The sequence below is a fragment of the Cynocephalus volans genome, chromosome 11 (genome assembly GCF_027409185.1).
Source record: "Cynocephalus volans isolate mCynVol1 chromosome 11, mCynVol1.pri, whole genome shotgun sequence".
Taxonomy (NCBI): domain Eukaryota; kingdom Metazoa; phylum Chordata; class Mammalia; order Dermoptera; family Cynocephalidae; genus Cynocephalus; species Cynocephalus volans.
In genome coordinates this window covers 36,308,779-36,334,443 of record NC_084470.1, presented here as the reverse complement: position 1 = coordinate 36,334,443, position 25,665 = coordinate 36,308,779, and the positions used below count along the sequence as shown (strand labels likewise).

Genomic DNA, 25,665 nt, shown 5'->3' with positions numbered 1-25,665 from the left:
TGCAGAGGGAAAATGAGTTTTCTGAGGTCAGGCAACCAGTTAGCAGCGGAACGAAGACCTTTGCCTTGTGGGAATCAAAGTGGACTATGGGGGCTTGTGGAATCCATATCTCTGCACCTCACACATGATGCAGCAGCCAAGGACTACAGCAGCAAGAGGTAACCTCCATGGAGGCTGGCGTGTTCTTGTGCCATCCACCCAGCACTGCCTTCCAGGGAGGTGGATTGTCTTGGAGCCTTTGATATCCCCTCAGCAGTGGGCATTGCACTGGGCACAGATTCACTACTCAACACATACACAACATGTGTGTGCACACAAATACACAGTCACCTCTTGCTTCCTGAATTACACTCACTGAGATTTAGACTGTCCTAAATCTCACAGTGAAGCAGAGACAGATTTTTGCCCAATGCGATTGAGAGGATAGAAGCAAAGATTCCTATATCCCCTTTTGCATTCCTGGCTTTAGTCATCTTGAGAAGTTTTTTAGATCTTGGTGACGTAGTGTTACAAGGAATCCAGCCATTACAGTACTAGAAAACAGGAAAATGGTGGGCATGGTCACTTGGCTGTGGGGCTGAAAGTACACATGTCACCATTGGGTTCCCTACAGGTTGTCAGGGGCTGAAAGTTGGGGAGTATCCTTTCCCCCTTTTCCCATGGCTTCATTCTTCCCCACTCCTCCATCCTAGGGAGCAGTCAGTGCAGCTCAGGGCAGTTAAGAGAATGAACAGACTTGAGTTTCCATATCTGCACTGCCTCTTACTAGCTGCGTGTTTTGGGAAAGTTTTTAAATCTGCCTGAACGTTGGTTGCTACATATGTAAAACTAGGATAATAACACTCACTTCATAAGGATTTTTGAAGGTAAAATGCTGAGTCCAGTGCCTGGCATTGCCTAAGTACCCAATAAAATAGTAGCTATCTTCAGTTGAGTCTAACATGTATCCTGGCCTAACATATTTTTTCAAGGCTCAGTTCAGCTACCTTAAGCTTTCTTTGGCTGTTGCAGAGTTAATGAATTAGAAGAGCACATGCAGCCAAACCAACTCTTTTATGCTGTTTCTTGTTGGTTGAGAATTGTATGCAAAAGCGGGGGAGGACACTTGCCCTATTCCAACTCCAGCCCAATGCCAAGCTCATGCCAGGAGCTGAGTAACCATCTGTTGATTGATTTCTACGGTGACAAGAGCCCCTGGAAGAGCATGAACAAACAGGTAAGCCAGAAAACATCTGGGTTTTGCCCAGAAATGCTCCTCTCTAAATGAGTGAGTCAGAAACAGCCCACGTGTATGATGTTTCTGCATAAATTGTCTGGAAATCTGTCAGGTGAAGGATCTTTTCAGAGGATTTGTGTCCATTACCTGGAATTAATTTTCCTTCTCTTTAGATGGAAAGGGAGTCCAGCCGCTTATAAGTGTTAAATCAAGTGATCTAAAAGAAAACTGGCTGTGGGCAAGTTGGGATTTTCAAAGTTTGAAACACAAGGAACTTCTCTGGGAAGTTTTTCAATCACAAAATGAGCAAGTGTGGAAAATGGTTACAATGTTCAGGCTCCTGACATGCTTATTCTACCCTAGAAGATTTGCACATTGGATTCCTGGAAGCAATAAAACTATCATAATCAGCTCTTTTTGTTTCAAAAGGCCAATTTCTGCAACTTCTATGTGCTATTCAGGTTCTTATATCTAGTCTAGGAGAGAGATTTAGAATTGAATAATCTGGAGGGATATTTGTCTTCTTCTTAGGGTTCTTTTTTACTATATTAAGGGGTTGAGAGTCATAACTTTTCCTAGAAAACAGATTTTTTCCTATAATTATAAAAAGTAAAGATGTATATTCAGAAACCCTCAAATAGTGAAGAAGCCGGTTATCCACAACTCTTGGTCATTCCTTGGCATCACTGTCTCCTTGACTGCAATAGGCGGATAGGTTAGAAGGATCCTTCCTAACGCTGAGATTTATGTTCCAATGCTTAGAGTTTATTTAGTTCCAGTTGTATCTTAGCTTAAAATAAATCCTTGGGGTAGTGGGTTGGTCTAAGAGGTATATATTTAAGATGTTATTTTTGGAAACTGCTAGAGAATGAAATGAAAACTTGTGATTTTCCTTGAACTTGGCATGAAAGTAAAATAAAGATTTTATGAACTTGGAGGTGAATACATTTACTCTCCTCAAACTTTCTCACTTGTAAATTAGTGGCTTAATGCAGAGCCCAGAGGTGGGAATTCAAATTCTATAGATTTTTCTTAGCTCTGTCCCTGTTTGAAGATCAATCTTTACCAAAATCATTAACTATCCTCTTATTAAAAAAAAAAAAAAAAAAAAATCTTACAGTTCCAATGTGTTTACATCATAAACACATGTTATTACTGATTTCATCCCATTATTTATTTATTGCATATCTATATGCTACAGAGCCCCCAAACGCCATAATTTATGTTTGGCCCTTCATAGGAATGGCTAAAGAGGTTTTTCTTAGGAGTATAAAGTGGGGGTTTTTTTTCTCCCCTTAAAAATAGTATTTTTGTGTCTTCTCTTCATGAGATACACATGAAACTCCCAATTGTGTTAGATGTGCAAGGCAGAGCTATGCTATGTTTCGCCATCATAGAATGGACATTTGGGCATGGTACTGTGCTAGGCCACATCCCAAACAACTTTGATACACAATTTCTGCTGTCTAAAAAGATCCTTTTTTTGTTTGTTAATTTTATTCGTTTATTTACTTTTTACTGTGAAAATTTCAAACATTATTTTAAGGTAGAAAAAATAATACAAGAATCCTCATATACCTATTCCACCACCTATGTTCAAGAATTGGTAATATTTTGCCATATTTACTTTATCTTTTTATTTTTTGCTAAATCATTTTAAAGTAAATTACAGACATCAAGACAATTTACCCCTGGACTGCCCAGTTAGCTCAGTTGGTTACAGCACAGCCTAATAACACCAAGATCACAGGTTTGGATCCTGGAAACAGCCAGCCACCCCAAAAAAACCCAAAAAAGACAATTTAACCTTAAATTCTTCAATGTGATTCTTCAAAAAAATGACTGCATACTATTACAACACCTGACAAAACTAGCAATTGTTCCCTGGTATTGTCTAAATATTCTGTTGAGGGCTGGCCAGTTAGCTCAGTTGGTTGGAGCACTGCCTTGTAATACCAGGGTCACAGGTTCAGATCCCCAAACCAGCCAGCCACCAAAATAATAATGATAATAAATAAAAATAAATTAATATTCTGTTGATATCCCATTCCCTAATTTTCTTTTAGGTTCAGATCAGTATTCTACTAAAGACTGTGCACATTGCTTTTGTTCGTTATGTCTCTTTTAATCTAGAACAATCCCCCAACTGCTCCACCTCTCCTGCCTTTGTTTTAATTGTGGCATTGACTTGTTGAAAAGACATGGCCAGTTTGTACTGCAGAATGTCCACATTCTGGATTTGCTTGATTGTTTTTCTCATGGAGCCATTTCACATGACCCCTCTGTCCCTTCCGTGTCCTGTAAAGTTGAGGTTTCACAGAGAGGCATGATTGGATTCCAGCTGCACCATTTTGGCACACAGTCAAGCCACAGGTGACACTTCCCATAGTATCCCATCAAGCAGCAATGACTGGTTGTCCCTTAAAAGGCATCTCTTGAGAAGCAGAAATATCTACCATTTATCATTTGTCTTAAAAAACACCACTGGATCTGAAGCTACAACTGTGGACATCATTTAACCTCACCAACCCTCAGTTTTCTTGTGAGAGACAAAACCAGTACTAGCCTCTCTAACTTCACAGCGTTGTGGTAAGGACCAAAGGAGAAAATAATACCATCACTAATAACTATCATTTATTGAGTGACCACTGTGTCAAGCCTTATGCCAGAGCTTTCTAGTCACTATTTCAGTTAGTTCTCACAATAACCATGAGAGAGATAGGTTCTATTCTTACCGTCTTTATTGCACAAGTGAGGAAACTGAGGCACAGAGAGTTTAAGCAACTTGGCTGAGGTCAAACAGCTGGTAAGAGGGGAAGGTGTGATGTAAAGACAACCAGCCTGGCTGCAGAGCCTGTGTAGGAAATCATTGTAAATACCATATGCATGTGAAGTATTGACACAGAAATATCAGTCGTTGTGCTGGAGGGTTGAGAAGACTTTTTTTGTTTCTGTTTTTTCTCTATTTTTCAGAATTTCTCTGATGTTATTCTATCACTTTAATAACCATAAGATGAATAAGTACTTAAGGGTAAGACATACAATATGAATATAAAAAATAACAATCAGAATCGTTTATTAAGTACCTGCTCTAATGGTACTGATGACAGAATAAAAAGAATCACATCGGGCCGACCCCGTGGCGCACTCGGGAGAGTGCAGCGCTTGGGAGCGCAGTGGCGCTCCCGCCGTGGGTTCGGATCCTATATAGGAATGGCCGGTGCACTCACTGGCTGAGCACGGTGCGGGCGACACCACACCAAGGGTTGCAATTCCCTTACCGGTCACAAAAAGACAAAAAAAAAAAAAAAAAAAAAAAAAAGGAATCACATCAACAATAATAAAAAAACTTCGCTTAGAGGAAAATAGACATATGAACTGACTCCATAAACAAATATTCTGTATTTTCTTCTTCACAATTTTATTCATTTTGTCCTCTTTTATTTGACATATGGCTCACTTCGTAAAAATGTTTAAATATTGATATCCAAATAGCTTTGCTTGGTCCTAAAATAATGTTAAAATCATGTGGTTTTTGGAAAGATCTGTTCTGCCATTTCTGTAAAAAAAAAGAAAAAAGTGCCCCCCCACCCCAGATTTTTGAATCAAGAGAGTGAGTTGGTCAATTACACCCAAACGTGGTGACAGACCAATTTATTTTTTAGAGGTTGTGGTTAAGGCATCTAAAGAGGCACGGCCTTCAATGGATCCTCGGTGTTAAACCCTTCAGATGAGCATCTGTCTTCCCCAAGGTGTGAAATCATACTTGGCAAACAGCATCTGAGCCCCAGAACCCTCAGCCAGAGCAATCACATTTTATGCCCATACACAGTAGAGGTAGCTGTGAACACTGCATTCCTCAAAAGATCTCTGCCACTAAGGGCACTAGGAGGTTTTCCCCCCAGCCTTTCTATTTGGCTTCAAACACCAGAAATATAATATGTTTAATTTGGTAACTCTAATAGTCCTAACGCTGGAAATATTTATTATAACTTTATATAAACACCAGTAAAATCTCTGAAGTAGATTTAAAAATACATACATCAACCCACTAGAGGGAAAAAAAAAAACCCAAATATCAGCAAGCTATGGTAAGGCAACTAACTACATCACACAATTGAAAAATTATAATTATCTTTTATCATGTCTGATTGGTTATAAAGAGAAAAAGTGGTTTCAGAAAAACCAGAGCCTGTTTTTACTCAAAAGCTCCTAAACATATTCTTTTGGGGGGTGGTACAGAGTTATTGATGCTAGCTGATATGTACTGATTGCTTACTACATCCTATGCACTTTACCTGCATTATTTCACTTAATCTGATATAAACATCAGTCTTTTAAGGTAGCTGCATTTATTATCCCCAATCTACAGATGAGAAAACTGAGGGTTAGAAAGGTTAAATAGCAGAGCAGAGCCACTCAAATGTAAGGTGGCAGAGTCAGAACTCAAACTCAGGATTTTCTGACTCCAGAGCCCAACAATAGATTACGATTACAATTTGCATCAACTGAATTTCAAACTCTAAGAATATGCAAATTTATAACTTTCTAGAATGTCTTGTGCTGAACCTAGAACCACTCAACACAAAGAACCGAGTTACAAAATGCAGTTTTAGAAGCGACGACTCAGACTCACTTTTCCTGCCACAGCAGCAAAATTCTTGCCACTCCTGGCCTCTCCTTTCCTGCCCACTCTTTTGAGCCACCTGTGGGCATTCTTCAAGAAGACCCTCACAGCCACCCTGGAGTCTGCAGCTGCTCTGCACCCCTCCCCTTTCACCACCCCCTCTCGAAGCTCTGGCGGGCAATGTGTCTCTTCCATCCTCTTGTGTTTCACACAGGAGTCAATCAATAAATATTTGTTGAATGAATAAATGAATGAATGAACAAATGAATAAACAGCTGTCAAAACAGCCACAAATGGAAAAGTACATAGAGGTGCATAAATAGTAAGCTGTTTGCCTAAAATAGCCTCAGCCTGACCAGAATATAAATTCCACCAAACTTCATGTCAAGTTGGGGAACATTTATTCTGTACTAGATATCATATTTTTTACTTCACATTTCATACTTGCTTTCCTCAATATTATTCAACACTTCCTTTTCTGTGTGATTAGGTCCAGTCACTTAATCTACCTGATCCCTGTTTTCTTAGTTATAAAATGATGCCATTAAGTCTACCTCACAGGTTGTCCTAAAGATCAAATAAAGTCATGTAGGGGCTGTGCTCTGTAAACTATACAGTGCCTTCTGATGCCATCATCATCCTGCATATATTGTCCCCTGCTCTTTGTAGCCTTTGTGCATCTACATAGGGTGACCTAAATGCCTTGCTCAAGAAGGGTAGTGTCATGGAAAGAATTCAGGGGTCCGTGATGCCATTCACCAGAACGAAACAAACCACGGCCAGAGAAGGACTTTCATGAGGCCAGGCTGCTGCAGGTGGAAGACTGGCAGCCCCGCCACACTTTGAGGGAATCCCAGAAAATGTCCCTGGAAGCCCCAGCAGCCTTTGGAATTGCCTTGCTCTTCCTTGTTTCCATCTCAGCCATAACCACCTGTCAGTCAAGGCTCTGTCTAGACGGACAGCCAACAACAGATTGTGCAAGTAAGCCATGCAATCACCCTTGAGACAGTCATCATGGAGAAAGATGCTGGCCTTGAGCCATGGCAACTGCCTAGGTGGATGCACTCCTGTGATCCTCAGGAGGTAGCCCTGTCCTTCCCCTCCCGATCCATCCTCCACTGAGGCAAAAAAAAAAAAAAAAAAAAAGGAAAAACAAAACTCAGGTGAATTTTTCTTTGATCTATCCTAACTTGTTTCTTCCTCTTTGTTGGGATTTACCCGGGCACGTGAGACAATTAACATTTGCTCAGGAAGCTCTATTCCCCCACTGTTGGATCCTAGAGAAATAACCAGTGAGCCAGAAAGCGTGTAAATAGGCGCTGCCTCTCTCATCTTTACTTCCCCCTTCTCTGTCCTCCCACTGTTCTCCCTGTCGCCACCCTCTCCTTGTAAGAGGAAACCCTTTGATGAATCTGTTGAAACAAAAAAAACCCTTGTTTCTTCCTCCATGGTCCTTTGCACTAATTTTTAAAGCTTAAATTTTCACAGAAAATTGTTTTAGTGGGTTCAGGAACATAAATTTTAATTCTCAGCCCCCAAGAAAACATTTCATCCAAGGATCCTTTACCTTTTTAAGAAACTGCAAAGTAAATTTCTCCAGCAAAGAAAGATCTAGTATTTTCCTGGGCCTTCTTGCAAACAGAGGCCCCTTAGACAATATTTACATCTATGTGTGGGTGAGTTGGGACTGTGCTTGGGGCAGCTGGAATAAGAGAAGCTTTGATAGATGCCAGTAAGGCTGACGGATATTGAGGAGTAAGTGTGGTGTAACTCGGGGAGCGGGCACTGGCTTTGTAAAAAATGTCTAACATTTATGGAGCACTGATGGGGACCAGGCACTGTGCTAAATGCTCTGCAGATAGCATCTTTTCACTTTATCTTCATAACCATCCCATGAGGTAGAAACTAATATTCCTGATTTATAGATGCGAAAAACGGGACACAGAGAGGTATGCGATCCACAGTCTCACAGCTAATCAGTCTTCAGGATTCTAACAGGAGCCCTCTGACTTCAGACCCTCCTCCTCCTGTGTGGTCTGGGGACCAGCAGCATCTGGGAGCTTGTTAGAAATTCAGCATCTCAGGCCCTGCCCACCTTCCAAGTCAGTATCTGCATTTGAAAAGACCCCAGGCGATCGGTGCACACTTTGTAGTGCGGCTCTTTACCTCTAAATATCCTGGCTGCCCCTGAGCATATGTTCTTATTCTGACGACGTTATAACCTTGTTTTTCACCTTTCTGAGGCTGTTTGGTCATCTACAAAGTGAAGATGGGCTTAAGATTTTTGTTGAGAATTAATTCAATGAGATAAATTGTGTAAAGTGATTGGAGCTTAGCAGCACCTTTCTAAATGTCTTTGTAGGGCTTCTTTTGAAATTTGAGTAAACGGTCCCTGCATAAATGGTAGCAATAATTGAAATCGATTTTCACAAAATTATTTATTTATTTATTTATTGTAAAGATGACAGGTCAGGGGATCTTAACCCTTGACTTGGTGTTGTCAGCACCACGCTCACCCAAGTGAGCCACGGGCCGGCCTTCAAAATTATTTTTAATGGTAATAGAAGTAATATGCGCTCAGTACAGGAACTTTGGAAAATGAAGAAAAGGTAAATAAAACATACAGATTCCCTCATAAATCCACCATCCTGAGGTAACCTCAGAAACATTTAGTTATGTTTCCTTCCACTGTTTTCTCTACACATATGTGCATGTATATAAATATATATATATAAATATATATAAAAATATATAAATATATATATATATATATATATAACCAAATTGAGATCATTCTGTATGGATATATTTGCTTCCTGAATTTTTTTCTCTTCACATTTACATGATGAGCATTTTTCAAATAGTTTAAACCCGTGAATACACAAGCTGCTTTCCAGGCCTCAGACTCTAGATCAGAAAGTTTTTTCCGTCTAGCTTTAATTCTTTCAGCTGCAATTTAAGAAGTAAGATTGGAACTGCCTTGCACTTGAGTAATTCAGTGATAGACCCCATGTGTTTAGACAGAGAACTGCATGGGGGCTGGGACTGAAAGCAGACCCTGGAGACCCTTGGGGCTCAGCGGTTCTAAGGCCCTGCGGAGGGCCCCCGTGTTTGTTCTGGGTACTGCAGCCTCTTTCTTCCAGCAGCTTTGACCTTTGGGACACAGAACAAAAGGTAGCATTCCAGCTGTGCAAGTTTCTTCAAAGTGGGAATGGTCTGTTTTGTTTTTGTTTTTGCTTTTCCTTTTTTATCTCTGCACCCAGGGCCTGCCCGTGGCTCACTTGGGAGAGCGTGGTGCTGACAACACCATGTCAAGGGTTAAGATCTCCTTACTGGTCATCTTTAAAAAAAAAAAAAAAAATCTCTGCACTCTAGTGCTCGGAACTTGACCTAGAACGTAGTAGGTCTCCAATAAATTTGGTGGATAAATGAATGGATCATTAAATGAATTAGCGAATGAATGAATGAAGTGGAGAAGGTAGACAGCTACCTAATGATAAAAGTAGACATGTTTTCTCAATCCCACTTTGGCCCCAAACTGCTCTTCTCCATGCCTTAAATTCCGTGATGAGATTATTTCTTTGCACTAGTCTTCACGGGGCCTATTTTCAAAATCAAGCACTCCCTAGGGGGGTACCTTAGCCTTTGCAATCATGTTGGTGCTGGGATTTTAGGAAAGGCTTTCCTACTGTTTGGCATTGTCAGTACTATTCTAAGTAAACCAGCTTCCTGAGCCAAGTTCTCTGTCCTTTTGAATATTCATAAATCGCATGCCCATCAAGGGCATTTTCACCAGGAGCAAGTACACTTTGCCCTTAAAGCTCAAGGAATGGAGAGCAGAGAGGTCCACGGAATCTTCCCATTGAAAGCTGTTTGGGGTTACATTGTTTCCCCCGGTTGAAATGGAATAATCTGGCATGGGAGAGTGTGACCCCATAACTTGGAGACTTTCTCTTGGAAGGTCTGGGCAAGGCAGAGGGGACACCTGAACAGAAAGGTAGCTCAGTAAACTTGTGCTTGCTCCAGGCCATGTCTTTATAGAGAAATGTTTTCTTGGCTCTTTAGTTGACAACCAAGAAGAAGCCAGAGAAGGCCCAACACTTCTCATGACATCTCAGCTATACTCCTAGTCCAAACTGCCATCACCTCTCACCTGGGTTTCTGCAGTGATCTCCTGAGCAGCTTTCCTGTTTCCATCTGTGTCCCCCTACAGATCTGTATCTACAAATGATAAGTCAGGTCAGGACACTTGGCTCCTCAAACTCCTCCACCTGCTTTCCAGCTCTGAGCAAAATCAAAATTGAAATCTACAAGGTTCCATGTGATCTGCTTTCCCTGCTGCCTTTCCGATGTCATCTCCTGTTGCTTTTCCCTTGCTCACTCCACTCCAGCCACACTGGCCTCCTAGCTGTTCCTTAATCACACCAAGCACACTTCTGCCTCAGAGCCTATGCCCTTGCTGGTCCCTCCACCTGAACCAATTCCCCTGGTCCCCACCTCCATTATCCCCCCTTCCCTCATCTGTCTTCCCATCTCACCCTCACTTCCTTAAAATCTCTGATCAAATGTCACCTTAGCCTCCCTGGACTGGCCCATCTGAAACAGTAACAACTATCCCCCCCACCCCCCAAAAAACGTGCTCCTACTCTCCATCCCCTAACAGTGCTTTATTTTTTTGTCATATCATCTCTCACCACATGATAGTCCATATATTTGTTTTTTCTATCTCCTTCCAACTAGAATAAAAGCTCCATGAGAACAAGGATGCTTGTTTAGTTTTATTCACTGTTGTTGTCCAGTGTCTAGAATGTTGCCTGGATCCTAATTTTTTTTAAGTGAATATTGAATGAATTTTTAAGAACAACAATGGGGGCCGAGCCCGTGGCGCACTCGGGAGAGTGTGGCGCTGGGGGCGCGGCGAGGCTCCCGCCACAGGTTCGGATCCTATATAGGAATGGCCGGTGCACTCACTGGCTGAGTGCCGGTCACGAAAAAGACAAAAAAAAAAAAGAACAACAATGGTATGATTTATTTTGATTTTTTTTTTTTACAGTTCCATTACTATTTTTCCAATACAATATTGCTCTCTTTTATTTTTTATTATGGGTCTTTTCGATTCAAAGGAAAATCCAAACTTGGAATGACTAGGCAATTGTAAATAGATGCTGAAATGTAATAAAACGTGTAATGATTTTTTCATTTGCTCCACAAACAAGGCTACATAATACCTGGGATCTGATTCTGCCTCATGTGCCTGAGTTTCCTGGTTTATTTTAAGGAGGATGAAATCTCATAAGTGTGTATATGGGAGAACATCTGGCATTGTTATTTCAGGTTCAGCCACTGGACATTGGGACAGGGTACAAGGATCTGAAGGTTAAACAGCAGAGTTCAGAGCACTCAGGGATTTGAGAGATGACTTTCCTTAACTTGACTTTTAGAAAATATTTGAAAATCCATTTAATTTCATGTAAAACTCAACATAACAGATATACTGTGTTTTGGTGTAGCTTACTTTTTTTTTCTTAATTTGTCTAATTTCAATGACAATGTAACAACTTTGGCCTGACAGTTTTCTTTACATCTTTATATATATTAAGTATATAATTTAATTTAATGAATGGCACTTGTCAAGCTACATACCTAAGAAGGAGGGAGTGCATTTCACGAGCTACATACGTGCTCATTATTCTGCCCCTGAAATGACCCTTCACAACCTCAGTCCAGCCCCTACATCAATATTCCTCAAACTTTACTGTTCAAAAGACTTACTTGGGGAATCTTGTTTAAAGTGTGGATTCCTTCGCCCTCCCCCGCAGTGATCCAGATTCAATACATTTTGGGGAGGGACTGGAGAGTGGCATTGAAAAGCCAGCGTTCTGGAAGGGACTGGAGAGTGGCATTGAAAAGCCAGCGTTCTGGGAGGGACTGGAGAGTGGCATTGAAAAGCCAGCGTTCTGGGAGTGTGAGACACAGCTTCCTCCCGAGAAATGCTAATAGATTGTAAACCACCTGCAGGCAAGAACTACGCCCATCCTAAACCACAAACACTGCTGGTGAGGCATCTTTGCACAGGTAGATAGCTCCTAAAAGGTTTTTTGTCATTAAGATAATTCATTCTTGCCAAAACAAAAACCGAAAAACCCACAATTTGCAGCCTTAAAGGTTGCAGGTCCGGATCCCAGAACCAGCCAGCTGGGGAAAAAAAAAAAAAAAAAAGCTCTTTCTCCTGAAACTCAACAAAGGAATCTCCCCAGCAAGGAGGGTAGATAGAGAAGGAGGAGAAGCAGATACCAGTGATATTTAATAGGGACAGATTCAGAAGCATCCAACATATCACAAGCTCTTCTTTTTCGATTTTCAGCTTCAAAAGATAATTCTTTTTAATCTTATCAAGATAAGTTTTAGGATGATAGCTTCTTAATGACACCTCCTTTTAAAATTTGAGGATGTCTTGGACTACCAAATCAATTATATTGGCCCCTGGACCTATTATGGTTCCTTACTGCTCATTATTGGTATTAGAACAGTGACTAGGAACGTGAGCGTCGAAGTCTAGTTGCTGATTTTACGGTATCGGAGGAACCCAGTAATGCCAACCTGTATTCTCTGAGACCCATTATTGTCTGTGAAAATTATCCTGTTAATATTTGTGATGGGGGTGATGTAATGTTATGTGGGTTTTTTTTTTTCCCCTCTACTAATCCCGTCCTTCATTTTTACTGTTTTAAGAAGGCACAAGTCATGGGCTGACCAGTTAGCTTACTTGGGAGAGTGAGATGCTGATAACACTAAGGTCAAGGGTTTGGATATTCTAACTGGTCAGGCCAGCGGCCCCCAAAAAGAGCAAAAAACAAAAAGAACCATGCAAATCATGCATATCTGCTCATTGTTTAAAAAACAAACAAAACAAAACAAACAAAAAAAACCAAAGCCTACAGAATTATATGAGTCAAAGGAGAAAATCACCCTCAATCCCTTCCCACTTCTAGTTTCACGCCCAAGGTAGCCATAGTTACTATGTTGGTGCATATCGTTCCAGGCCACTTTCAACACATTAAAAATAAATGTCCATTAGGAACAGGAAAAGAATTGATGTCCACTTTGCTCCCCAGAGCTATTGCCAAACCATCCCACCTCCTTTCTGTCTCAAAGAGCTAAATGACTTTGGAAGGGCTTGACTGCTCACTATGCCCCCTGGCATCACTCCATGCAACCAGCAGCCAGCTACCTTTTCACTGCACTTTCTTCATTGTATTTAATCTCCCAGTTTATTGTCTTCCTTTCCCTTTGACTCCTGTCCTTGTACTTGGTAATGCTGACACCCGCTCCAGAGATCTCACAGTGCCCCAGCTTGTCAGGAACTTGTTCCACCGCTCCAGTACTCATTCCCCTGCTTGCAGTTTTGACTTGGCAGCACCAGCCATTGCACCCAACATTCTACTGTCGTGCCAACATCGCCTGCCCTCTCTGGCCTCCTCTCACACCATGCTTCTTGTCCTCTGCTCCTGTGTCTTGCTTGACTTAGCCCTGGCTTTACTAAGCCCTTTCTCTCTTCCAGGCCTTTGCATTCATTTTCTCTCTGTCCTAGAGGGTCTTCATCTAGCTCCCCATTTAGCTGGATTATTCCCATCCTTCAGTGTCTCTTAAAATCCAGTTAAATAGGGAGCTACGTGAAGACCTCTTCAAAGAAGGCTTCTTTATCTCCTCTTCAAAGAAGACTTCCCAGCCCACCCTAGAGTGGTTTCCCCGATCACTCTCTATCATCACCCACTTTACTCTTTCATAGAGCTTGTCATAAAATGTGATTGTCTTGTGATATATTCATTTGTTGTCTAGCACTCCTACTAAAACATTACCTTCACTGCTGAATCCCTGCCTCTGCCCCAGGATCCACCCCATAATCATTGGTCAATATATCTGTTGAACAAATGAAAGAGATGGGATGACAGTAGATGTGTTTATTTGTGACTTGTTTGCTTTTTCCTAAATATAGTTTAGAGGCCAGCTGTGGTTTGAATGTCCCTCTGAGCTCATTTTGGAACTTAATCCTCAATATGGTATTTGAAAGGTGGGGCTTTTAACAGGTGATTGGGTCATGAGAACTGCGCTTTTATGAATGGATTAATCCATCGCTTCTCGGCCTTTTGGCTAAGATCAAGTGTAGTATCTGTTCTTATCAGTTTAATGAATCCATTTGTGGAGTAATGGGTTAATGTTTTAATGGATTATCATGGGTGTGGACTGGTGGCTTTATAAGGAGAGCAAGTAAGTTCATAACAACACTCTTCCCCCTTCTCACCATGTGACATCCTGGGTCACCACAGGACTCTGAGGGATTCCCCATCAAGAAGAATGCCCTTACCAGATGTGCCCTCTTGACTTTGGACTTGCCAGCCTCCAAAACTGTAACAATAATTCTTGTTTTCTTATAATTACCCAGTTTCAGGTATTCTGTTATCAGCAACAGAAAACTGACTAATACCAAACATTATGTCAGCACATGTAGATCTGCCACTTTTAAAAAAATGATTGCATTGTCAAGTACATTGTACATGTATATACCACAGGTACTTAATTATGCTTATATTGTAGGACATTTGGGTTGTTTCCATTCTTTTGGTTTTTACTATTAAAAAGACTGATGCAATAAGTTCCTGCTTACCCACATCTTCACCAACACTTTATTTTATCAACCTTTTAAATTTATCAATTTTATGAGCAAGAATATCTCATTTAATTTGTATGTCCCTAATTATTGATGAAACTGAGCATTGCCATTTATAGGCCACTTGCATTTTTTTTTTCTTTAACTTGCTTCTTCTTATCCTTTGCTCAGTTTTCTATCAGAATGTTTGTTTTCTGTTTATTGGTTTGTAGACTCTCTTTGTATATTATGAATAATCATCCTTTCTTTACATAACTTACAAATATTTTCTCCTGGTCTGCTATTGGTCTTCTAACTTTGGCTATCTCTGAGAAGACTTGTAGTACATAATTTAAGGCTTTCTTCAGCTTCTTGTATGAATTTAGATGACTTTCCTCCATGCTATTGAGTTTCCTCAAGTATCTGATGTTTGGTTGTCTGTTTATATTTTGTGGAGATGGTCTAGGTGGAACAGCACAGTCCTTGCACTCCTGCCAGCCAGTGCATGTTCTGACAAGGTGAGCCATTGCTCCAGAGATGGGGGAGTGGGGCAGCAGAGCACACACAACTGGGCAACCTTTCCTTCCCAATGTCTCCTAGTGTGGAGCTACCAGTTCCTCATGGCAACAAAGGTTATTGGGGACACTGCCCAAGGAGTAGAGGGCCCAACACCCACTCAGGGAGTTTCCTAAAGAGAACTTCCTTTTTCTGACCAGGTTCTCACAGATCTTCCTGAGGGACAAATCCCAGAGTCAGCCTCTTAGGACCAAGGGTTAGTTTTACTGCCTTTTATTTAATTATCTAGATGACTACTCATGGCTCACTTCTTCCTCCAGCTCTTGCTGCCTTTTTTCTTGGGGTTTTTCCATCATTCTGCTGGGAAATTTAACTTTTGGGGAAACACTTCCTCTGGGTTATATAGGGCCGAGTCCTGCAGTTTCTTGAGGTTTTTGCTGTTCCACTCACCTGAAAATTCTTCACTGGTCTTATCTCTTGGTGGCATTTCTCCCAGCGCCCAATGCTGCCACAGTTTTATGGGATTGTTACATTTCTTCCACTGTTTCAGTGGGATTTACATAGGGAAGAGATATAAACACATAAGTTTAGTCAGCCATCTTGAACCAAAAGCCCCTAGAAGATGTGACGGTTCTTTTTACCTAGAACTGGGAATATTTAAAAGTGCAATTATGAGGAAGTCTAACCACAATGAAGCTTTTTTAAGTAAAAAACCAAAAAAATTCCTGCTTCAGGAGTAAGGAATTATGTAGCAGGAATCCCTTTTAGTACATTTCCCAAATGGCTGTCCTACCCAAACCCTTATCTACATTACAGTCCTCCCTGGGTTCTCATGTCCCTGGAAGTGGGGTGACTGATGCCACCTGGATTAACAAGGAATTCCTGAGGCATGACCTTCCTGAGGAGCAGAATGGCTGACATGGGGGCAGGAAGCTGGCACCTCTGTGGGGACACTTCTACCAGATTCTTGGCTCCCTGGGAGGCTGGGACTCTAAATGAGCCTCATTTCTAAGTCTGCAGAATCTGCATAGTGCCTGGCACTGAGTAGGTACACTAAACACTTCTCAAATTTGGCTGTTGAATTTATGCCCAAGTTGCAGATTGGTGAGCAAAACAAATGTTGTTTGGAGCCATTAAATTTTAGGATCATGTTCACGTAGTAGCAGATAATGAGAATAGACATGTAATGCTTCATATTGGCTTAACAGTAGAAAGCAGGTCTCACAGAGGAAAAGACAGGGGTTAGGGAGAGATTCCTGGGTCTGACATGAAGGGAGTGCAGCTGCCCTGGGGGGCAACAACTGGCAGGCTGGACAGTATGGACCTGGGGCAGCAGAGGGGCTGCATGAGGTGCTGGGCATGGCGAAAGACTACTGACAAGAGCAGGAGGGGCTGCTTTCAGCTCTTAGACCCAGGAAGCAGTTACTCACTTACCTGGAGCAGAGAAATTCTGCCCAGACCTTTCCATTAGAACAACCAACATTTGTTAAGCTTTTTTATGTGCCAGCCCTTGATATTCCTCCTCATGCACGATCCCTAATCCTTACAACCACCTGAGAGTAAGTATCATTTTTTCTCTTTCACTCCAGTTATGGGAAAATTGAGGCTAGGGGACTTTAAACAAGGGAGTGAGCAGGACTGAAGCCACATTGGCACCTAAAACCTCACAGTCTCTAAAAGATTTTAAAAGGACATAGTTTTCAATGGGGGGAGGGAGGGGAGAGAAGACACAACAATCACAGCAATTCCTTGACTTTGTTAAGACAAGACAAGTGAACAGATATGATGTTTATGGGGGGGAGGGGGAGAGGGAGGGAGGAAAAGGAGGAATTGGTAAAGGGACATGAAAATCAACTATATCATATATTGATAAACTAAAATAAAAAAATAAAAAAGAACATAGTTTTTTTTCTTGGCATGCATTTCTCTGAGTTCCCTCCTTTCCTGTGGTTATTGGTATTTTGAACCTAGGTTATGTGGCAAGATGACATTATTTACATAAATGTAAAGTTGGCTTCCAGCCAGCCTGGAGCTGCAGACTTGCAGACACGCACATACTATCCCAATCCTGAGATAACAGCAAGGACGGAGCAGAAACCACACAAAGTCTTGGCAAGACCTTGCACCTGGGTCCTTGCACGGAGCCCCCATAGCTTGTGTCCCCCTCCCTCCTGCTTTTCATTTCCCTTGTTCAATTCCCTCAGCCTCCTCTTTAAAAACCCCTCAGTAAATCAGAGTCTTTGAGATGACTTTAGTTTGACCTTTCTACTTCAGGTTTACTGGGGAGATGGGTTAGCCTAACATCTCTCCTTAGGTCACTGGTGTTCCTGAATAAAAGCTGACTTCCATTTCCACCATCATTTGATTTTGGAGTAGTTTGCTTTTAAAAGAGGGTAGGTAGCTGGACCTGGACCTAGTATCACAACCTGCCAGAGGTCACGGAAGTAGGAAGCGGCAAAACCAGGATTCAAACAGGTTCTGTTTAACAAACCATCATTCGTTACTGATCACTTTTGACAGGTTACTTAACTGCTCATAGCTTAAGTTTCCCCAGTTGTAAAATGGGAATAGTAATAGGTCTCATCTTGCAGGGAGGGTGAAATAAGATTAGACATGTTAGATCTGTGTCATTTAATACAGCAGCTACTATCAACATGTGGTTATGGAGCCCTTGAAATGTGGCTGGTCCAAACTGAGACACGTACTAAGTATAAAATACAGACGAGATTTTATAGACTCGGATGGAAAAAAGATTGCAAGCTATCTCATTAACTTTTTAATTGATTGCACATTGGAATTATATTTGGTTAAATAAAATATGTTATTAAAACATTTTTACCTGTTTCTTTTTACTTTTTTAATGTGGCTTCTAGAAAATTTTACTGCATATGTGGTTCACGTTATATTTCTATTGGATGTGCTGGGTTAGACCCTTAGAGTGTGAACACTGACAGCTCGGTCAGTATTACTGAGATAGCCCAGCTTACCATGTCAGGACTTTGCTTTGCAAATCTACCATTTCTTTTATTTCCTTGGATTGAATACTTTTTCTAAAAGACCTCATTTAATTTCACAATAACCATTCTTCAGTTTTATAATTGTCTGAAAAAAACTTCTTTCCCGTATTTGTTGATTTTCTTTCTCTTAGTCAGCGTGCCTGCAATTAGAGGTATAAGCACTACATGAAAAGTGCTCATGCACTTTTCTACAAGGGCAACAAGGAAAGGGAAGTGGGAAGACAGCACCTGGCTTGAGAGGAGGGGAGCCTGCAGAGCTAGAGAGGTGGGATCCAGGGGGAGAGAGGAAAGAAAAGTGGTCTTAGTTGCTTGGTGCACAGTAAAGGACAGCCTCTTTTCAGTGGCAAGACCTGGATACCCTTCAGCAGAAGGTCATCTGAAGATGCTTGGTCTCAGAACTTTCCAGCTGGCACCTGGCCTCTGAGTGGAGGGCAGCTGACCTGGCTCTTTCCTGTGAATTCAGATGAGCCACTGTGAAAAATAAACGAAGCTACCTCCTGCTCACTTAGGCTCATGGTTGCCACGACAGGCTTCAGGTAATGACCTGTGGGTTCAGGATGAGGGCTAAAATAGATTTTGATGTAAAATGGAGATAATGCTTCTTCCCCCAATCTGAGACAGTAATGTAAAAACTGCAGCAACATATTACCACTTTAGAATGAATAAATCTGACTTTTAAACATCAAGTTATCATTATGTTAAGCAACATTCAAGTATTTAAATCAGTCTGTATCAGAAAACTCTGAACACCATTATCCTTTCCCTTTCATGGAGGTTTACAGAATTGGATCCTTTTGTACGTGCTAATACGGGACATTACTCTGGTTTATACGTTCAAGATACTGATTCTAATTCCCCATCACTAGGAGAACAAAGTTGACTTTTCTGAAATGAATCATTCCTTACAAAAAGGAATCACATGCTTTCCTTGGGAAATTTGCAACCTCACACTCAGCCCCAGAGGAACAAAGGATAATGATTTCATGTTGTCTGGCTACTTACTTTCTAGTGGTTCTGAAACATGGGTTTTCCTTTGAAAGGAAAGATGCCTCGTCCTTTCTAAAGGATATCACAAGGCTCTCTGTGGCATGGTTCAGTCCTGGCATCCACCACAAAGACATTTGTGTGTCCTTCTGGGGCTTTGAGCCAGGCATACAGACTGCCCAAACTTTCTGCCCATCTGCCACATGGAGGGCAAAGCTCTGGATTTTGCCAGGCCACAGTGATAGGAACACCGTATTGGAACAGAGACAGCCATTGCTCCTGTCCCAACCAGCAGGCGAGCTTCTTTGGAATGAGCCTCAGACCTCCCCTTGCCTGGCCCTGGGCATTTATGTACAGTGGAGTGAGGTTGGGAAGGCCAGCACAGCCAGCTTAGTTTGCCAGACAAAAAGACAGTGTGTGGTCTGACAAGTGGGTGCCATGAGGCTGACAAGGAATGTCTCCTTTGCTGGTGTGAGTTTTATGGGCTAAGCAGCCGGGCCTTTGTAACATCACCTAAGAAAACCACCTCTCTCTCCCCCACCTCTCTGAATCCCTGCTAGCCCAAAGTTCGTGATTCCCCTGGGAGCACCCAAATCAGGGAGACAATTTATTTTAGAGATTGTTAGAATGGACTCTGGAGAGAGACTTCATAGTCCAGTCTTGGCTTGGTTATTCACTACCTGTGCAGCCAAGTTGAGAGTTGCACCACTTTCTTTTAGTTGAGTCCTTACAGATGCCTACCAAAGACAAGGATTCAATGCAGTCAGTTATTTGGGAAGTGAAGAAACAGACTAGGGAAAGGGGAGGGTAGTCAGCCATAAGGGTGCATTACTAAGCCAGCTAGCACAGCCGGCACCTGAAGCTCAATCCTGCAGGGAACACAGCTCACCATCATCCCAGCCAAGGGGGATTTGTACCCCACACCTTCGGCACATGGTAAAGGCCTCCCGAGGGGGCTGGTAATTCCCAGGCACTTCTGGTTTGTCAGGTTCATGCACAAAGTGGGTTTTTGCAGCCCAAAGACAGCTCTCACAAAAATGCAGGAGCCAGCTGTTGGGAGCCAGGCTGGGGTGCACCAGAATGGTAAGGGGACAGGGTCAGAGCAATGGCAGCATCTGTTACACTCTGTAAACCTCATGTACCATTTTGAACAGTGAAAGTAACTGCAGTTTTTATTTTGTAGGAAGGATGAAGTCCAATAAGGCCCATTAGGCCCTCAGCATATCGAGCAGCCTGTGGCAGCACTTGTTAAATGTTGGTTGTTATTCCTGGGACCATTCAGCTTAGCAGTTTTTGCCTTAGGATTTTGTTTGCAGTTTCACCAAGTCTTTTATTTCCTTCAGAGTCCCTGAGCCTTTGCACAAATGTGTGGGTCTAAAGAGCCTATAGTTTTGATAACACCAAGGTCAAGTGTTTGGATCCCCCTACTGGCCAGCCGCCAAAAAGTAAATAAATAGCCTCGTGCCTTGCTTTCATTTGTCCAGAGAATGTTGAAGATGTCACTGTCCCCTTGTTGAATTAAAGTGCAGCAAGTCAAAGACGTAGGATAGTAACCAGCAAGCAGCGGCTTCTGTGTGGCCCCTTCCCTCTGCCCAGCAGTTGAGTTTGGGGAAGATGTTTCATAGGGGCCAGTGGGAACAGCCCCTTATTTATGTACCAGAAAATCAAAGGGTAGAAAAGCTGTCCTTGGTTCCAAACAACAGAGTGCATCACTGGTTACACCTCAGAGAACCTGCACAGAGGTTCAGCAAGGGGAGGGATGGGGGTGGGCTTTATAATTGATGTGGGTATTGCTAGTTTCTTTGCAGTACAGTTTACAAAGCCTTGGCTTAAATATTGTGTGTGTGTTATATATTTCACCATATGAAAAGGAACTCAATGTGTCTTTTTTTTTTTTTTTTTTTTAAAGATGACCGGTAAGGGGATCTTAACCCTTGACTTGGTGTTGTCAGCACCACGCTCAGCCAGTGAGCGAACCGGTCATCTGTATATGGGATCCGAACCCGGGGCCTTGGTGTTATCAGCACCGTACTCTCCCGAGTGAGCCACGGGCCGGCCCGGAACTCAATGTGTCTTAAAAGTTTCATACATACAATTATTTATACATAATTGTTTTTGGATGGGATTTATGAGTAATTTTTCTTTTAATGTGCTGTATTCTACCTTTGCTGTGGTGAGCAACATAAAATAATGACTGTTTTAAAAACTGCATCACAGGGGCCAGCCTGTGGCTCACTTGGGAGAGTGTGGTGCTGATAACACCAAGGCCACGGGCTCGGATCCCTATATAGGGATGGCTGGTTAGCTCACTCAGAAGAGCGTGGTGCTGACAACACCAAGTCAAGGGTTAAGATTCCCTTACTGGTCATCTTTAAAATAAATAAATAAATAAGTAAATAAAATAAAAAATAAAAACTACATCATAGCAGACAGATCTAGAAATGTAACCAGGCCTAAGAGAAGACAGGATCAGAGCAAATAAGACGCATTTTTAAAGTCTGAAAATCAATGATTTAAAATATCCATCGACCACCCTCCTCTGGGCAGCTGGCTCATGTGTTTTTGTTGGGTACATGGTGGCAGTGATACAGGTCCCTTCTAGAAAAAGGCACTGAAAACATGACCGGGCAGTGCATTTATTCCAAGCTGCTGTGAAATTGTTAGAAACTGGGCCTATAGTTAGGTGATTTAAAAAAATTTTTGGAGGGCTGGCCTGTGGCTCACTTGGGAGAGCGTGGTGCTGATAACAACAAGGCCACAGATTTGGATCCCTATATAGGGATGGCCAGTTAGCTCACTTGGGAGAGCGTGGTGCTGGTAACAACAAGGCCACAGATTTGGATCCCTATATAGGGATGGCCAGTTAGCTCACTTGGGAGAGCATGGTGCTGATAACAACAAGGCCACAGATTTGGATCCCTATATAGGGATGGCCAGTTAGCTCACTTGGGAGAGCGTGGTGCTGACAACACCAAGTCAAGGGTTAAGATCCCCTTACTGGTCATCTTTTTTTTTTTTTAAAAAGTTTCTTTTGGCACTAAAATAGGTAATTTTAATAGTAAAATAAATTTGAAATTATGCAAATCAAGCAAATAATAGAATGCTCAAATATCTGAACTATATGTATGTTATTCCTTAATTCTTTTTTTTTTTTTTGGCAGCTGGCCAGTATACGGATTGAACCCTGGACTTTGGTGTTATCAGCACCACACTCTAACCAACTGAGCTTATCGGCCAGCCCTAATTCTACATTTTATTTTTACCATTTTTCTAGCACACAAAATTAATAAAGTGACACAGTATGATAAATCCTGGGAAGTTGCACAAGAAATTTATTTTTGTCAGTATGCTTTTTTCCCCCTCCTTTTGATAATTCACACCAGAAACAATAAAGATTAATCACACAAGGGAAAACAAATAAGTGAAAACAAGTACATTGGCAGTCACATAACAGCAGTTTAACCATGCCTCCAGGTCGGGGACTTACTTGTCATTATTCTCTCAGTATTCCTTTTAATTCAAGTTTTATTCCAATAATTCAAAGAATCGGTCCATTAAATATATTAAACTAAAAGAAAAAGCAATTATTACTTTAAAAGCACAGAATATTGAAACAGATTTTACAACAAAAGTCTGTGCATTAGCCTGTATATTATTATTTCAGCTCTTTGCTTAATCCAGCTGAATATTCTAGACTCATTAATTCTAATGTTTGTAAGAGAGTTTAACAACTGCTTGGTTTTCATGGCCAAAGTGATTATACTCTGTCCTTGGTTCTCATTTAACTCTCTTTTCATTCAGCTTGCAAATTGATCAAATAAGTAGCTAATATAATGGATGGAATTAGTATTCTAGAATAGGGGGACCTGGAAACCTGTCACCCCAACAAAGAAATGAGCTCTTTGAGGTCAGGGACTATTATTCGTAGATATAGATATAGATAACTGTCTCTCTCTGTGTGTGTTTATGTGTGTGTATAATATATAGATATATAAAATATATACACACACATATATATCTTTATATCCTCCCTGGACTAAGCAGGCATTGAATAAATGAGTGAGTAATAAAAACAGCAGCTGCTACCAAAAAACGATTTCATGAATTAGTTTTGTTAGACCTTAAAAACAGCATCCTCTATTATTAAATACAAAGAGAAAACAATAGCTTCACAGTGGATAAAGCTGGCAGACACCACCTAATCCAAGTGATTAAAGTGGACATTACCAGTAATGGGACAAACTGATGTGATGCACTGAGAAGGGCAGCATCACTTCTGGGGTGTTCCTGCCAGATGCATAACCTGACTCTAATCATGAGGAAACATCCGACAGACCCACATTGAAAGGCAGTCTACAAAATAACAGGTCTGTACTCTTCAAAAATGGAAATGTTGGGGCTGGCTGGTTAGCTCAGTTTGGTTAGAGCACGGCTTTATAACACCAAGGTCAAGGGTTTGGATCCCCATACTGGCCAGCTACACCCTCTGTCCCTCAAAAACAACAATGTCAGGGAAGATCAAAAAGAAAAGAAAAAAAATTTAAAGGCTGAGTGATGGTACCAGTTTAAAGGAGAGTAAAGAGACTTGACAACTAAAGGCATCGTATGATCCTGCATTCTGAATTGGCAGGAAAATTGCTGTGAATACCATCACTGGGAAATTGGCAAAATTTGAATGTGGACTGTAGCTTAGATAATAGCATTGCATTAATGTTAAATTTCCTGAATTTTATCATCTTACCAGAGTTATGTGAGATTATGTCTTTTGTTCTTAACTAAAATATTTGGTTGGCATAAATGGCTCAGGAAAAAAAAAAGTCTGTGTGTGTGTGTGTGTGTGTGTGTGTGTGTGCATATATATATATATATATATATATATATATATATATATGTATGTATGTATGTATGTATATGTATATATCCACAAGTCTTAGTGAAGTTTTAAAAAATTTAGGTGAAATTCACGTAACATAAAATCGACCATTTTATTTATGTATTTTTTGGCAGCTGTCTGGTACGGGGATCCAAACTGTCGACCTTTGTGTTACTGGCAATGTGCTCTAACCAAGGGAGCTGACCACTTTAAAGTGACCATTTTAAAGTGTACAATTCAGTGGCATTTAATATATTCACAATGTTATGCAACCATTGCCTCTATTAGTTCCAAAACATTTTCATCACCCCAAAAGAAAACCTCAGATTCATTAGTCACTTCTAATTTTCCCCTCCCAGGAGTCCCTAACAACCACCAATCTACTTTCTATCTCTCTGTGGATTTACTTATCCTGGATATTTCATATAAATCAAACCATACAATATGTATGTCTCTATCTGGCTTCTTTTATTTAACATAATGTTTTTGAGATTCAACTACATTTTAGCATGTATCAACATAGGTTCTTCATTCCTTTTTATGGCTACATAACATTCCATTGTACGAATATTCTTATTTTGACACATTTGTCCGTCTGCTTCTTCCCGCAGGTCAGCTCAGCTGAAGGGGCATCGAAAGAGGAGCCCAAGAGGAGATGGGTGAGGTTGTCAGCTAAACCTGCTCCTGCAAAAGTGGAAATGAAGCCAGAAAAGGCAGCAGCCCAGGGTAAATCTTCAGACAAAAAAGTACAAGCAAAAGGGAAAAGGGGGGCAAAGGGAAAACAGGCCGAAGTGATTAATCAAGAAACTAAAGAAAATTTACCTGCAGAAAATGGAGAAACTAAAAACGAGGAGAGTCCAGGTTCTGATGAAGCAGGAGAGAAAGAAGCCAAGTCTAATTAATACCATATACCAAGTCTTATCAGTGGTTCCTGTCACCCTTGTACAATCCAGAGGAATACTTTTATCAACTGTTTTGTAAATGCAAGTTTTTTAGTAGTTCTAGATACATTTTTAAGAAGGAGAGAATCCCACCTCATCTCATTTTTTAAGTGTAAATGCTTTTTTTTAAGAGGTAAAATCATTCGCTAGTTGTTTATTTTTTGGTACAACCAGAAAATAGTGGAATATTGAATTATTGGAGGCTTTGACTGTCTTGGGTGTCAACTTAACATTCTGTAGATGGGGGGGATCGCTTTTATATCCGTAATACAAAGCATACTAAATGGCAATTTGGAGTCACAGTCACATATTTACTGTGTCTTGAACATTTAAAATTAGTTCTATTCCCATGTTATTTTTTAGTAGAATTGTTTCTTAAAGAAGACCACTCCTTAATCATTGCCCTCCCGGTCAGAACTGTGTGTGCTCTGTAACGTCTTTGGTCATGGTAGTCTAGTTTTCCTAATAGTTTTGTTAATGTGTTGTGAATGATTGGAAATTTGATTATGTAGTGTATATGATATTAAATTGTGAATTGGTGGGACTTGTGGAACAGCTGACAACATCTGGAGGCACTGGTACTTGATATCCTCTTAAGGAAAATTTGCCTCCAAATTTGAAGCTGGAAGGTCACTGGAAAAACTTTTTAAAAAAATCATGATACATGGCTTTTTAGAATTTTGGTACATATGTTAAGAATTTTGTACAAATTGAAATGTCTGTAATGATCCTCAACACCACCAATAAAATCTCAATTATGAAAAAAAAATATTCTTATTTTGTTTTTCCATTTATTTGTTGATGGGCATTTGGGTTGTTTCCACCTTTTGGCTATTGCGAATAG

At 41.0% G+C, this 25,665-nt stretch overlaps 1 protein-coding gene and 1 pseudogene across 1 annotated transcript; both read left to right on the top strand.

Moving 5' to 3' along the window:
* Positions 1–1,129: 1,129 nt before the first annotated feature.
* Positions 1,130–24,782, top strand: LOC134390054 (non-histone chromosomal protein HMG-14-like). The gene is made up of 2 exons (XM_063113368.1): positions 1,130–1,216; positions 24,492–24,782. Exons 1-2 carry the CDS (start codon positions 1,130–1,132, stop codon positions 24,780–24,782), a joined length of 378 nt encoding a protein of 125 aa, XP_062969438.1.
* On the top strand, positions 13,975–14,134 carry LOC134391461 (U2 spliceosomal RNA; annotated as a pseudogene).
* Positions 24,783–25,665: the final 883 nt, after the last annotated feature.

Coding starts and splice junctions, on each gene's coding strand:
- LOC134390054 (XM_063113368.1), top strand. CDS start 1,130: ATGCCAAGCTCATGCCAGGAGCTGAGTAACCATCTGTTGATTGATTTC. Junction 1,217..24,491: donor GGAAGAGCATGAACAAACAG/GTAAGCCAGAAA, acceptor TTCTTCCCGCAG/GTCAGCTCAGCTGAAGGGGC.